Source organism: Loxodonta africana, chromosome 20 (genome assembly GCF_030014295.1).
Source record: "Loxodonta africana isolate mLoxAfr1 chromosome 20, mLoxAfr1.hap2, whole genome shotgun sequence".
Classification (NCBI taxonomy): domain Eukaryota; kingdom Metazoa; phylum Chordata; class Mammalia; order Proboscidea; family Elephantidae; genus Loxodonta; species Loxodonta africana.
The window spans coordinates 12,049,534-12,064,460 of NC_087361.1; the positions used below are offsets into that span (position 1 = coordinate 12,049,534).

The following is a 14,927-nucleotide window of genomic DNA, read 5'->3' on the forward strand; positions in this document are numbered from 1 at the left end:
ATACCAGAAGGATGTTTACCTGTGTTTTATTGACTATGCAAAGGCGTTCCACTGTGTGGATCATAACAAACTATGGATGGCACTGCGAAGAATGAGAATTCCAGAACACTTAATTGTGCTCATGAGGAACCTTAACATAGATCAAGAGGCAGTTGTTCAGACAGAACAAGGGGATACTGATTGGTTTAAAGTCAGGAAAGGTGTGTCAGAGTTGTATTCTTTTGCCATATCTATTCAATCTGTATGCTGAGCAAACAATACAAGAAGCTGGACTAGATGAAGAACGGGGCATCAGGATTGGAGGAAGACTCATTAACAACCTGCGTTATGCAGATGACACAACCTTGCTTGCTGAAAGTGAAGAGGACTTGAAGCACTTACTAATGAAGGTCAAAGAGCACAGTCCTCAGTACGGATTGTATCTCAACATAAAAAACATAAAGAAAACAAAAATCCTCAAAACTGGGCCAATGAGCAACATCATGATAAACGGAGAAAAGATTGAAGTTGTCAAGGATTTCGTTTGACTTGGATCCACAATCAACAGCCATGGAAACAGCAGTCAAGAAATTAAAAGACACATTGCATTGGGTAAATCTGCTGCAAAGGACCTCTTGAAAGTGTTGAAGAGCAAAGATGTCACCTTGAAGACTAGGGTGAGCCTGACCCAAGCCATAGTATTTTCAATTGCATCATATGCATGTGAAAGCTGGACAGTGAATAAGGGAGACCGAAAAAGAATTAATGCCTTTGAATTGTGGTGTTGGCAAAGAATATTGAATATACCATGGACTGCCAAAAGAGCGAACAAATCTGTCTTGGAAGACGTACAACCAGAATGCTCGTTAGAAGCAAGGATAGCGAGACTGAGTGTTACATACTTTGGACATGTTGTCAGGAGGCATCAGTCCCTGGAGAAGGACATCATGGTTGGCAGAGCACAAGGTCAGTGGAAAAGAGGAAGACCCTCAATGAGGTGGATTGACACAGTGGCTGCAACAATGAGCTCAAGTATAACAAGGATTGTGAGGATGGCGCAAGACCAGGCAGTGTTTCATTCTGTTTTGCATGGGGTCACTGTGAGTCGGAATCGACTCGGCAGCACCTAACAACAACAATATAGCTGACAGCACAGGTTTTTTTTTTCTTCAATAGGATCACTTGAGTCAGAATCAACTGTTCTCGGGTGGCGTACAACCGCTTAAGCGCAGGACAACTAGGGAAAGGTTGGTGGTTGGAACCCACCCAGAGGCGCCTCAGAAGACAGGCCTTGAAAACCCTAGGAAGGAGTGCTACTCTGCACACTTGGCAGCCACTCATTGGCAACTAACTGCAGCATACACAGGGTATTCCCAGCAGCTAGTCAGAGCAAGTCAGGCTGTCATATTCCTTGTCTTTTCCCTGCTTTTTGATTGTGTGCAGATCTCTAACTCGTTCTTGAGACGGGTTCCAACACAATTGTACGCTTTCTTAACGTTAGTCAGCCACCTTATTGGAGTTTCCAAATCTCTTCAAACACATATTTTATAGGACCTTTTAAGGGCGAGTTGCTTATATAGCTTATGTCACTCATTACATTTCTATGTTTCCTAGGTGCGTACTTCGGGCTCTCACCCAATTTAAGGATTGCCTCTAGCCACACCTGTCATTCTATAAAGTGTCCTGCATCACAGAACGGCTCAAGAGATTGAGGCCTCGGTCCCCCAGTCGACCTGCCCAGGGCCCTTTTTCAAGATCTTCAGGCAAGGGCTTTACCCTTCTCTGCGCGTCCATCAGGCAGGAGGCCCGCAACCAAGTTTCTCCCGAACCGGCATTGTGACATTGGTCATTTTGCGGTGCTCGGGCGCTTAAACAGGGATTCTGTGTACTGAAAGTGCTACTGTATGTAAAGCCTTTAAATTCCCGGCACAGAGAAAGCGTTCAGTAAACTTTAATCATAATTAATGCGAAGTGTCATCATGCATAATTCGATTCGCACAGCCGGGGAGACAGTTCAAGTGTTATTACTCCTTTCCAAACGGTGAAACTATTAAAATGTACTTTTGGTGGCGGAGGAAGTAGGCCAACCTGGTGGGGAAAATGGGACTTATTCAGACTTTAAATGCCAGTTTTTCGTCTGTTCGTCAATAAAACTGAGGGAGAGGAGGTAGAGCCCCCATTTTTTCAGTCCACATTCCCACAGCAGGACGATGGTTCTGGAAATACTGGACTGTAGCAGAGACAGGGTGACACAGACACCAACCGCCTGACTGCGCGTGCGGCGGTCGCTCCCCTGTCACTCCCAGAGTCTCACGGCACCTCTGGCAACGTTTCCTGGGAGGCTTGGACAGGGCGCGTAGCCGGGCTGACGTCATCGCCGAGCGCGGGGTCAGCCCGGGGAATTTAGGGCGGAGATGCCCTCGCCACCTTATAAGCTCTCTTCCCATGATCCTCTCTTTCTCTTCGCCATCTTCCCTGTTCCTTTGCAGTCGCAGCCATGAAGTAAGTAGGGAACTTGGGTCTCAATCCGCTTCCATCCTCGGACAGAGCGCTGCCTGGGGATGGCTTCTCTTCGCTGTAGGCACCCTCCCTAATGGGCTTTCACTTTTCGTTACAGGGTCGAGCTGTGCAGTTTCAGCGGGTACAAAATCTACCCCGGACACGGGAGGCGCTACGCCAGGACCGACGGGAAGGTAAGGGGCCGTGACGGCTGAAGGCAGCCGCCTGTGTTCCCAGGTAGGGAAGCAGGTGTAATTGTATCCAGGCGGGCGTATTCCTCACATCAGCCTTGGTCCTGGAAGAGGTTTAGGAGGCCTCTAAGTGAACCAGTTTTGAGCCTCTATCCAGCGTCAGTGAGGTCGGAAGTGAGGAGGGGTTTGTGTAACTTTAATGTCTATCTTGATCGAAGGGAAATACGTGAGGCTACCGACGCATCTGTCTGTCTTACGGGCGCTGGGTCCTCTTGGAATTCCGGGAGACAACAGGAGCTGTACACCTCCCAGGATTTGACACCCTATGCCTGTTCTAGAGGAAAGACAGGGCCAAACTAACAGACCTTCCTGGTGCCACCCAGTAACTGCCAGTTGTGTGACACAAGCCTTTTGGTCTTTCTGCGCCTCAGTCTTACATTAATCTGCTTTGTATAGTTGAGTACGTAATTAATTTGAACTTTTCATGACAGGTCTTCCAGTTTCTTAATGCAAAATGCGAGTCGGCATTCCTTTCCAAGAGGAACCCTCGGCAGATAAACTGGACTGTTCTCTACAGAAGAAAGCACAAAAAGGGACAGTCGGTAAGGAAAATGCGCTTTGATGTTAATTAAGTTTTCTATCAGTTTTAAAATCTGTAAAATTATAATTGAGACAATATATGAAAGTGCTCTTAAACTGTAAGCATTAAACAGTGACATGAAATTGATATAAAATTATATCTTTTTATATGTCTCAAGCTCACGGTAAATGTCTAGTTGAAATTTGAAAGCATCCCCTTGCACAAGTCAGATAAATTACATTAATTGAGTTATGGGCACCTTGAAAGGGTTTAAGGTGTTCCAGTGGGTAGGAAGTAAGCAGCTACTATAGTAACCTGACTTTGACTATAATGTTTGTTGTGTTAGTGCTAATGTAGACCTAAGTGGAGTCTTGCAGCATGCTAGTTAATTCTCAAGAAGCCTGGATGTGTTTTGTAGCTGCTTTTTGTTGTTGTTTTGAAGTGTCCTTTTAGCTGGATGAAGTCAGTTCGTGAGAAACAAAAAGTTTTGAGTTGCCAGCACAGTAGAATTAGTATCCAGGAGCCTTGGAATATTTAGTGAGCACTTCCTGGGTGGCGCTAGTAGATATTGTGGAGAATAGATGCCATCAGATATATATAAAATAAGTTTAAAATGAAATGAGCATTTACTTTAGTTAGCCACAGACACAACCTGTTTTCTCCATATGTTTTGTTAAAATCTTTAAGACATCTTTGCACATCCCTGCCTTAAACAATTCTTCAAATATATTTTAATTTTTCTTAGAGATGAACTGTCAGATTTTTTTTTTTTTTTTTAAATAGGCACTCTAGGCTTCCAGTATAGTATGTGCAGGCGTTGTTCAAATTGAATCTTAGGCATTCTCTTAATACTTACTAGTTTTACTTTCATACATCGTTTTCTTGAGTATTTCTTTGAGTGTTAAAATAGGTAAGTTGAGGTCTGATGTGTTTTCCATAAATAAATTCTTAGAAATGGAGTCTTAATAAAATCAGTTTTAAGGTAGTATAAAATTAATGAAGCAACTAAGCATCTTCTGGTTTTTATTGTTACTTATTAATATTGTGCTTTAAGTGAAAGTTTACAGTTAGTCAGTTTCTCATACAAAAATTCATACACACATTGTTATGTGACCCTAGTTGCTCTCCCTATAATGTGACAGCACACTTCTCCTTGCCACTCTGTATTTTCTGTGTCCATTCAGCTCCTGTCCCTCTCTGCCGTTTCATCTCACCGCCGGACAGGAGCTGCCCATTTAGCCTCGTGTATCTAGTTTAAGAAGCACACCCTTCACAAGTATCATTTTATGTCTTATAGTCCAGTCTAATCTTTGAAGAGTTGGCTTTGGGAATGGTTTTAGTTTTGGGCTAACAGAGTCCCAGGGAGCTTCTTTCTTATAGTTTAACTTTTTGCCTTTTAATAAAGTAGTAAAAAATGGACAGATTTGTAATAGATGGTTTATCCAATCCATAAGTGGAAAATTTACAGAAACCTGCATATTTAATGTTGAATATGAATCTTGACAGACTTAATTTCCCATTTCCCCCCAAATTCTTGAAGGCAAAAGTCATATGTGTGTACCCTGTTTTTTTGTTTGTAGGAAGAAATTCTACTCTGTCCTATAGGGTTGCTATGAGTTGGGTTTTTTTTTTTTTAGGAAGAAATTCAAAAGAAAAGAACCCGCCGTGCAGTCAAATTCCAGAGGGCCATCACTGGTGCATCTCTTGCTGATATAATGGCCAAGAGGAATCAGAAACCAGAGGTTAGAAAGGCACAGCGGGAACAGGCTATCAGGTGAGGAATGTTTCATGAGCATTTCAGGTATTGGATGGATTTTCGGTTATACTGTTGGCTTCGTAGGCACAGGAACCTAATCTGATGTTATTTTGTTTTGATAGTTGTATGTATATACGGACTGTCAGCCATGAATGTTTTGACTTAAAAATACCAAGTGTGTAATATAAATAATGGTTTGTTGTGTTGTAATTCTGTATGCAATGTTAGTATTAAAGCTACCGCACAGTTTTTTACTGTACATTATGGTTACTTGGTGGCTAATGAAATTTGACAAACCTTTTGGATTTACCCTACAAGTAAACAGGGATTGGTCAGGAATACGCTGTACGTTGCCCAAACATTCTGGGATCTTACTAATAAGCTGTATCCTATATTAAGGGGTAATATGCTTTGCCTTAAGTTTTTTGTTTTTTTTTAATTTCTCAGGGCTGCCAAGGAAGCAAAAAAAGCTAAGCAAGCGTCTAAAAAGACAGCAATGGCTGCTGCTAAGGTAATTGTGGGCTTTTCTTAGATTTCATAAATAAAACAATAGGGAAATGTATTTTTACTCTAAGAAATTTAGTGCAGGACACTAATGGAAATGATGTTAATAACTGCTTTTTGGGTGCAGGTCTCTAAAGAGACCCCCTTCTGCCAGTGCAGATTAGTTAGTGTTAGGCAGGAATTTGGAAAGGGAGAGAATACAGTGGCTTTTGGTTTTTCAGCTTTATTTTGAAGTAATTTCAGATCTACAGAGAACTTTTGAGGATAATAGAGTTTATGTATATCCTTCGCTCAGCTTTATTTAATGTTAACAATTTGGGTAACAATAGTACAGTTTTCAAAACTATAAAATTAGCACTGGTCCTATATGATTAATAAAACTAGAACTTTAAAAATCTCAACAACTTTTCCATAATGCCCTTTTTTCTGTCTTTGGAACCAGTTTAGGATACCAGTGTGTTTGTCTTTACTCTTCTCCTATCTGTTGCAATTGTCTTTGTCTTTATTATAAAGGTGAACTTTTAACTCTGTGCCTGATTTAAAAAGATTGTTATTAGGAATGCCATTAAATAACTAAGAAAGCAGTCTAGAATACTTACAGAATCTGGGCATTAGAAGGTGGTGGTAAAAGAAAAAAAAATATTGCATGGGATGATGTGACATAAAATCTTATCTTTTTACAGGCTCCCACAAAGGCAGCACCGAAACAAAAGATTGCCAAGCCTGTGAAGGTTTCTGCTCCTCGGGTTGGTGGAAAACGCTAAGTTGGCAGATGAGACTTTTAAATAAAGATCTGACTGCAACTCTAGACTGTGCTGACTTTTTACTCTGAAAACAGAGGCATTTTGGGTCTGCATGGTAATAGCTGAACTACAAAGTAATGGATTTTTTTCAAAAAATTTGTTTTGCAAGAATAATGCTTTTTTATTAGCAGTCACGTTTTCTAAAATACATAGGCCAGGTGGTGGGGTAGGGATTCCGCCCGGCTGTCTATTTTATAGTCTGAGCAAAATCTTTCTCTTCGTTCTTAGTTGGAGAGATGTTAAGCAAAAATGGTGTGACAGAGATCTGTGCGGTGAAGGCTAGCTTAGCTCAGCTTAAAGGGCACATTGCATGCGTGGCTGCACATACAAGAATGGTGCGTATATTTAGTCCAGGGTGGTTTCTAAAAGATGCATATTTTCCTGTCATTTCTCTGTCCTGAAAGTAATGAATTATTGTTAAAAACAATTTCCTTTTTCCACAAATTGAGAATATTTGATAACAGGCAAAAAGCAGGATAAAGTTATTGTTGTTTTGATAATAGACATGTTTATATTAGGTTAGTACCTCTCCTAACATTTAGCTAGTGGCTGAGCTGAAGATGGTTAAAAACCATCTTTTGTTTCCAAGAAATAAACTGAAAAGAAGGCACTGCTCCTTGAGTAAAGAGCAATATTGACCACTGCTAGAGTGGATTTTTGAGCTGGGAGTTTGACAGAGCCATACGTAAATAGCAAAAGGTCTTGAGTAGCTTACTGATGTTCAAGGGATGTATGTATGTAAAATACGAAAACTATGTAAAGAACAGACTTGGGCTTCTGCAGAAGGTAGGTGGTCTTCATCATTGAGCATCTGTCGCGGACCAAGCTGTGCCAAGTTGGAAGGATATAAGGAGAACCACAATCCCCTTTTGTAGTGTACTACAGTAAAATTTGGGAAAGCCAGAACCTGTGTGAGGCAGAAGCTTGTCAGAGAAGGAAAACTCAAAACTATTTTCCACTAGTAAGAGAGCGACAGAAAAGTGGTTAAGACTACACCTTGTCAAAGGTGGAAAACTTGGCAAGACGTGGAAAAAACAAGGCAGCCCCATTGAGCTCTGACTCTCAGAGGTTTCACTCTATTAAGATTTTTTTGAATGTTCTAGTGGGGAAGTTAAAATTGATTTGCAGAGAACTTACTGTATTATCAGTATGCTACGTTCATGGTCTATCCTGGATTATCAGAGGTAGGCATCTATTGTTTAGATAAATGTTCATAGATGTTCAGTACACCTCCATGATTGTGCATGGTGTCCCTGTGCCTAGAGTATACATCTCCAGCCTACCTGCTCACCTCCATTAATCTCTGTTCTTGAGAACTAAAGAAGGAAAAAGAGGCCTCTGAGCTGCTGCTGTTAACTTTCCACGATATAGTTTAACTTTTTTCCTACTCAACCATGGTACGTATTTTAAAAGCATGCAAAGTAGAGAAAAACTTGTGTTGAAACCTTATGTAAACTTGAGAAACTTGTTTTTACACTTAGGAATACTAGGTGACGGTTAAGTCAACATTAACAGTCTTCTCTCTACCCCCCATTCTATCGAAGGTGATAGAATTAATGATTTTTCATTCTAGTTCATGTTAAATTTGGGCATTGTTCTAGGTGTTGCAAATAAGACAGTCTATTTGGGGGAAGCTAATGTGAAAACTGAGGAATATAAAAATAGTATAAGATCAAGGTATAACAAGAATCAGTGTAAAAAAGGTGAGATACGGTACACTAGATCATAATTTAAGTATTAAGATTTTACTTGGGGGGGGCGAGCCTTTAATATACCTGTGAAAACACAGGTAAAATGTCTTTAAGGTGTAACCAAGCAAAGCCTGAAATAAACAATTACCTCTTGTCCTAGTACAACAAATTCAGCTTGGCTGACAATTTTTACTCTAAAAGATACTTCTTACCCACCCCCCAAAATTTTATTAATACATTACCTCCATATTGGCCCAAAGGCACAGCAGAGGAAATCTTAAGTATTTATTAGTGGGCTTGAGTGTTTTCATGTGTTTTGGCACAAACTGAATTGGAGAGGGATTTTTTTTTTTTTAATTAGATTTTCTTTGGTAGTATTTGGGACTTGAAACGAGTTTTTGTCATTTCTACATCGTACCTGCATTATTTAATCAAATTTTTATTTAAATCTATTTGTTTTATGTTTAATTTTAAAAGGAAATCACTTTCACATAGGGGGTGGTTAAGACTGGGCCAGCATACAGACCAGCTTATTGGGGAGAATCTGGACCTGAGTTCTGTGTGCCCCGTTGCATAGGTGTGAGGGGTGCATCTCTACCTTCTAAATCCTCCTCCCTCCCCCAGTTGTAGTTGGAAAGTCTGCGGATCGATTGGGTCTAAGCAGATCAGACTTGTGGACAGCTAGGTAGCTTTGTTTTTGTCCTGACGCTAGGAACTCACGTCCCTAAAATTCTTTCAAGGGTGCTGCTTCAAGTGCCCCCAGCCCCAAGTACTACGGACTGGGTGCCTCATCCTGCTTTTGAGCCCGCTGCATTCCACCGTCTGCCTGTCTCCTCAGGGGCCAAAGAGCGCCACCCAGCGACTTCAGAATATAGGAGGGTGGAAGGCGCGGGAGGTGCGTTCCCTGCGGTAGTTCAGCTACTCTCGGCCGGCCACTGGGGGCTCTGGCTTGGGCAGTAGTCGCCGGGGAGTGCTGTTTCGGGAGAAGGCTATCAGCTAAAAATCAGAATTGACCCACACCGCACCCTGGAAAACAATTCCAGCCCTCTGGGCCTCATGTTGCCCCAGTGTATGTTGGGTGTAAAATGGAGAACTTTTCCCGCAGGCTTACGTGCAAACGCATGCAACTGAAGCTTTACAAAAATTGTGCTAGCTACTACCCACCCCTTTCCAAGACGATTGCTCTTCACGTGTTGAAGTTTGTCACTATCTAAGTCGACCATTTTAGAAAAATCCAGAGTATTCCATGGGTAGTCTGCAGCTAGCACTCGGAAGCTCAGAAATTTAAATAACTTACTAGGGTCCCTGTGAATAGGCGTCGACTTGACCGCAATGGGTTATCGAGTGATTTAGATTTTTTTTAACGCTTGTTAATTGGAGCCTACATTTTCATGTCAAGTGGGGTTGTGTTTTACCCTATATCCAGAGGGTAACTTTTTTTTACCAAAACCTTTACCAGTAGCCTCAAAATCTGATGTTTTCATGAACTCGAGTCTCAGAAAGTAGAAGGGAAAATGCCCCTTCACCCTTTCGGGGTCTCCAGTTGGATCACAACCTTACACCAGGCCCTACACGTGGCTCCTCAGCGTGAGAAAAAAACGAGAGGGGAGGGGAAAAGAGAAACTGCCAGAATTTAAGATGTCTGCTTAAAGATACTTCGATCTCCAAGGAAGGGTCTGCCAGCTTCCAAAATGTACGCCCTGCGGTCCTGACGTCACCCACTCGGCCTCACGAAGCCAAAAGCCAGTGCGCTCCAATCAGGGTCCAGTCCCCTCACCCACAGCTTTTGATCACGTCACTTCCGGTGGTGCAGCAGCCATTTTGTCAGTCGCCAGCGGATCCCGCGCGCTGGAGAAGTCCAGTTCCCCCTGGTTACCAACTCGTCCCTTCTTCCTCCTTGCGGGCGCCGTCGGAAAGAGCTCACCAGGGCGCAGCCGTTCCTTCCGATAGTGCCGCCGCTGCTACTGTGCATTCCCCCGGAGCTAGTACGCTGTCGTCCTCCCCTGCCACTGACCGGCGCCCTCCGGGAGCCGCCATCCGCTATGTCAAGCGAGGAGAGCTACCGGGCCATCCTGCGGTACCTGACGAACGAGCGCGAGCCCTACGCGCCGGGCACCGAGGGCAATGTCAAGCGGAAGATCCGCAAGGCGGCCGCCTGCTACGTGGTGCGCGACGGCACCCTGTACTACCAGCGACGGCAGCGGCACCGCAAGACCTTCGCGGAGCTGGAGGTGGTGCTGCAGCCCGAGCGGCGCCAGGGGCTCATCGAGGCGGCGCACCTGGGCCCGGGCGGAACCCACCACACGCGGCACCAGACCTGGCATGACTTGTCCAAGACCTACTGGTGGCGAGGTGAGCTCTCGCCCGCGGCGAGGGGCGGGCGGCGGCTTGTCGTCCGCGCGGGGCCCGCCGGCGGAGCCTGTGGGAGCAGCCTGTGGCCGCAGCCTGCGGGCGCAGCCGGGTCTGAGGGTCGCCGCTCCGCTCCTTCCGGACGGCCGGCGTCAGCCCAGCCTGCGCTCGGCGGCGGAGCGGCTGCCAGGCGGCGGCGGCAGGGTGGGGGACGCGAAAGGAGCCGCACTTCCCACAGGAAGGAGCCGGGGCCGCGGGGGGCGGGCCCGGGGCCGCGGGGGGCGGGCCCTGCTCGGTGGGGCGGAGGGGGCTTCCCCGGGGGCCGGGCCAGCCGCGGGGAGGGGCCGGCGGTGCCGCGCGGTGCCGGGCGGCCTCCTGAGGCGGTGCCGGGGGCGGCGGGGGGCGGGCCCTGACCGGGGTGGGGCGGAGGGGGCTTTCCTGGGGGAGGGGCCGGCGGTGCCGGGCGGCCTCCTGAGGCGGCCGGGCGGCCTCCTGAGGCGTGCCGGGGGCGGCGGGGGCGGGCCCTGGCCGGGGTGGGGCCGAGGGGGCGTCCCCGGGGGAGTGGCCGGCGGTGCCGGGCGGCCTCCTGAGGCGGCGCCGGAGGCAGGCGTGCCTTCCTCGGGAAGAAGGAGGCTGCGTGCTCCGCGTCTTGAACTCCTGTGTGTGCTGACGGCTTTGGCGGCGGGGGGCCCTCCCCAGCCCCGCTGCCTCGGCAGTGTCCCCCGTAGGGTTCTGGCGGTGGCGTCTGAGGCTCTCCGGGCCCGTTTGCCCGTCCTCCTCACAGCGTGATACTGCGGCGAAATGAGGAGTAATGCTGTTGTGTGTGGTGCGGAGTGGCTGTATGAAAACGGTAGTCCTAAACTTCGTTTGGGGGCCGAGATTTAAAGTGTAAACAATATCAGACACTGTCATCATTCTCAGTGTTTTAGCGTTCTGCTCCATGAACAAATGGGGAGAATGTGAAAAGCGCCTTGGGAACCGTGAGGCAGTGTATACCCCCCAAAAAGACCTGGTTATCTCCGTGGTTTGTGTTGTCAGAAAATGTCAGCGCACTGTTTTGACTCCGTGGGGGCCAGGTTAGGACAGAAGGGCAGGGGCGCTTGGCTTCCTAACCATCACCTCTGCCCAGAGTTGAGGAATCGTCCCACTGCTGTTAGGATTGGGGGACGGATTGGGCCCACCTGAAGGGTTTTGTTTGCAAGGATTCCGCCGCTGTCCATAGGGCTCTGGAGAAATTAATTTATGAGTCGCGGTGACTTCATCTGAGGTAAAGAAATTAGACTGCTAAATAGTTTCTAAACGTTCTTTCCACATTTCTTACTCGTGAATGCTTTCCTTTCATCTTCTACCCTAAACGTGTGAATTGAAGAGACGCAGCTGTGAAGAGGATGGAGCGATGGCTGTTTCGTGAGGATCGGTTTAGGCAGACCTTGTTTTGCTGAGTCAGTGTCCCAGGTTTAATACTTTAAGAGAGATTTAAGATGGTAGTTACAGCTAGAGGTAACATTGACCGAGCTTTTATATGCAGACATGGTTCTGAGCGCTTGTTTTCACTCAATCTTCATAAAATTTGGTGAGCTGTAAATATTTATGTCGCTGTCTTACCGATGGGAAAATTAAAAGCACCTGGAGGTTAAATAATATGTCAAAGATTACCTTTGTGATTTCGCTCTCTTCTTAACCACTATTATATGTGCTACATGGGTTTTAGGAGCCCTGGTGGCAGGTGGGTAGTTGACTGCTATCCAAAAGGTTGGCACCGGGAGAAAGATGTGGCAGTCTCTTTCCCTCAAGACTTACAGCCTTGGAAATGCTGCGTGGTCGCTATGAGTCAGATTTGACTCCCTGGCAGTGGGTTTGGTTTTGGGTATATGGGGTTTAATGTTCAGAATTTTCCTTTCCTGAATTCATTATCTGTGTAATATCTAATCCAGGTTTTTTTGTTGTTTTTTTAAAAAATGTGCTTTGCTGCTGGTGGGAATATAAAATGGTACAACCACTTTGGAAATCTATCTGGCGTTTTCTTAAAAACTTAGAAATAGAACTACCATACAACCCAGAAATCCCACTCCTCGGAATATACCCTAGGGAAATAAGAGCCTTTACACGAACAGATATATGCACAGCCATGTTTATTGCAGCACTGTTTACAGTAGCAAAAACCTGGAAGCAACCAAGGTGTCCATCAATAGATGAATGGTTAAATAAATTATGGTACATTCACACAATGGAATACTATGCATCGATAAAGAACAGTGAGGAATCTGTGAAACATTTCATAACATGGAGGAACCTGGAAGGCATTATGCTGAGTGAAATTAGTCAGATGCAAAAGGACAAATACTGTACAAGACCACTACTATAAGTTCTTGAGAAATAGTATAAACTGAGAAGAACACATTCTTTTGTGGTTACGAGAGGGGGGAGGGAGGGAGGGAGGGTGGGAGAGGGTTGTTTACTGATTAGTTAGTAGATAAGAACTACTTTAGGTGAAGGGAAGGACAATACTTCAATACAGGGAAGGTCAGCTCAGCTGGACTGGACCAAAAGCAAAGAAGTTTCAGGGATAAACTGAATGCTTCGAAGGTCAGTGGAGCAAGGGTGGGGGTTTGGGGACTATGGCTTAAGGGGACTTCTAAGTCAATTGGCATAATAAACTCTATTATGAAAACATTCTGCATCCCACTTTGAAGTGTGGCGTCTGGGGTCTTAAATGCTAACAAGCGGCCATCTAAGATGCATCAATTGGTCTCAACCCACCTGGATCAAAGGAGAATGAAGAACACCAAGGTCAGACGATAACTATGAGCCTGAGACAGAAAGGGCCACGTGAACTAGAGACTTACATCATCCTGAGACCAGAAGAACTAGATGGTGCCCGGCCACAACTGATGACTGCCCTGACGGGGAGCACAACAGAGAACCCCTGAGGGAGCAGGAGAGCAGTGGGATGCAGACCCCAAATTCTCATAAAAAGACCAGACTTAATGGTCTGACTGAGACTAGAAGAATCCTGGCGGTCATGGTCCCCAAACCTTCTCTTGGCCCAGGACAGGAACCATTCCCGACGACTACTCATCAGACATGGAATGGACTGGACAATGGGTTGGAGAGAGATGCTGATGAGGAGTGAGCTACTTGTATCAGGTGGTCACTTGAGACTGTATGGGCATCTCCTGTCTGGAGGGGAGATGGGAGGGTAGAGAGGGTTAGAAACTGGCAAAACGGTCACGAAAGGAGAGACTGGAAGAAGGGAGCGGGCTGACTCACTCATTAGGGGGAGAGTAAATGGGAGTATGTAGTAAGGTGTATATAAAAGCTTATATGTAACAGACTGACTTGATTTGTAACTTTGACTTAAAGCACAATAAAAATTATTTTTTAAAAAATGTGCTTTGTCGTAAAAGACAAAAAAACTGAGTCCATGTTTGTGTTAGCTTAATTTTTATAAATGAAAGAAGTACATTCATATAGTTGTATGGAATTTTAAAATTCTTAAACATCCAGAATGGTTGTTGGAAAAATATGGTCCTAGAAGTGGGGAGGGGCTGAGAGCCCACTGGGAAGTCTGTTGTTAAGTACCGTGGAGTGGATTCCCTTGACTCATAATGACCTCGTATGACAGAGTAGAACTGCCACAAAGTGTTTTCTAGGCTGTAATCTTTAGGGAGCAGATCGCAGGTCTTTTCCAAAGGAGAGGCTTGGTGGGTTCAAACCCCAGTCTACAAGGTCAAAATTATTTTCATAATAATAGTAAGGCATTATTTATCTTTTCTACATTCAGTCACTAATGAGCATACAGTGGAGTTTTCCAGAGACTACATCGTGTATGATATATGACAATAGATTGATTGCAGAAGTATATATAATGTTTCTTATTAAGCCACATATAAAAAGATTTGCAAAAATGTAAAACAGTGCCACTCTTCACTAATTTTGAAAATAATAGTTATTTTTCATGAAAATGCTATTTATGTTAACATGTAATGGGTTATTACGTTATTTGATAATCACATTTTTATTTTTCCTCATTTAAAATTGGAATTGATAGTCAATAAGCATCAAAACAGTTTGCCTTCAGTTATCAGCTGTTCACTGTTCATTTTGACATGTTTATTTGCTAGTACATTAAAATTTTGTGGTATACTTATTTATTATAAGGTTATTAATATTGCTAAAAGTACATAGGAAAAAATACATTATTTATACAGTAGTGGAATTGAAGGAATTTTCACTAGTCAATTCCTTCATAAATATTTTGTCTTAAATTTTCAAAGCCATTTCATAATGAATGTACATAGTGGACTTCAGAGTAGTTAAAAACAACGCTCAAGCAGATTGATTCTACTTCTGGAGATGGTATTTATAGCGAATATTGGTAAGTACCTAGAATGATAATTGACAAAATAAGCATTTTTGACTACCAGTTTTAAAGTCTGTCATAAACTACAAATGATCTCTATAAACAGATAAAATACTCTGAAGCCATTTTAAACTGTTTATTCAGGAGCTTGTATGAATTGCTCAGTTTGGATGCTGAGGAAAGAACTATTCCATTGATTGGTTTGTTTTCCA

The 14,927-nt window shown here is 44.4% G+C and overlaps 2 protein-coding genes across 2 annotated transcripts in view; both read left to right on the forward strand.

Annotated features, from left to right (window-relative positions):
- Nucleotides 1–2,419: 2,419 nt before the first annotated feature.
- Nucleotides 2,420–6,317, forward strand: RPL24 (ribosomal protein L24). Its single transcript, XM_003418966.4, has 6 exons — nucleotides 2,420–2,481; nucleotides 2,597–2,672; nucleotides 3,161–3,271; nucleotides 4,887–5,023; nucleotides 5,453–5,516; nucleotides 6,193–6,317. Exons 1-6 carry the CDS (start codon nucleotides 2,477–2,479, stop codon nucleotides 6,271–6,273), a joined length of 474 nt encoding a protein of 157 aa, XP_003419014.1. The 5' UTR covers nucleotides 2,420–2,476; the 3' UTR covers nucleotides 6,274–6,317.
- Nucleotides 6,318–6,446: 129 nt separating this feature from the next.
- The window catches only part of ZBTB11 (zinc finger and BTB domain containing 11), a 42,932-nt gene continuing 34,451 nt past the window's right edge, over nucleotides 6,447–14,927 (forward strand). Inside the window, exon 1 of the mRNA XM_064273036.1 lies at nucleotides 6,447–10,355. Within this exon, the coding sequence (XP_064129106.1) occupies nucleotides 10,046–10,355 (310 nt within the window). The 5' untranslated portion in view covers nucleotides 6,447–10,045. The remainder of the gene's footprint in view (nucleotides 10,356–14,927) is intronic.

What these genes read in the sequence shown, in the direction of transcription:
- RPL24 (XM_003418966.4), top strand. An exon ending in ACGCCAGGACCGACGGGAAG is followed by an intron (nt 2,673 to 3,160) that starts GTAAGGGGCCGT and finishes TTTTCATGACAG; the next exon opens with GTCTTCCAGTTTCTTAATGC. An exon ending in CAGCGGGAACAGGCTATCAG is followed by an intron (nt 5,024 to 5,452) that starts GTGAGGAATGTT and finishes TTAATTTCTCAG; the next exon opens with GGCTGCCAAGGAAGCAAAAA.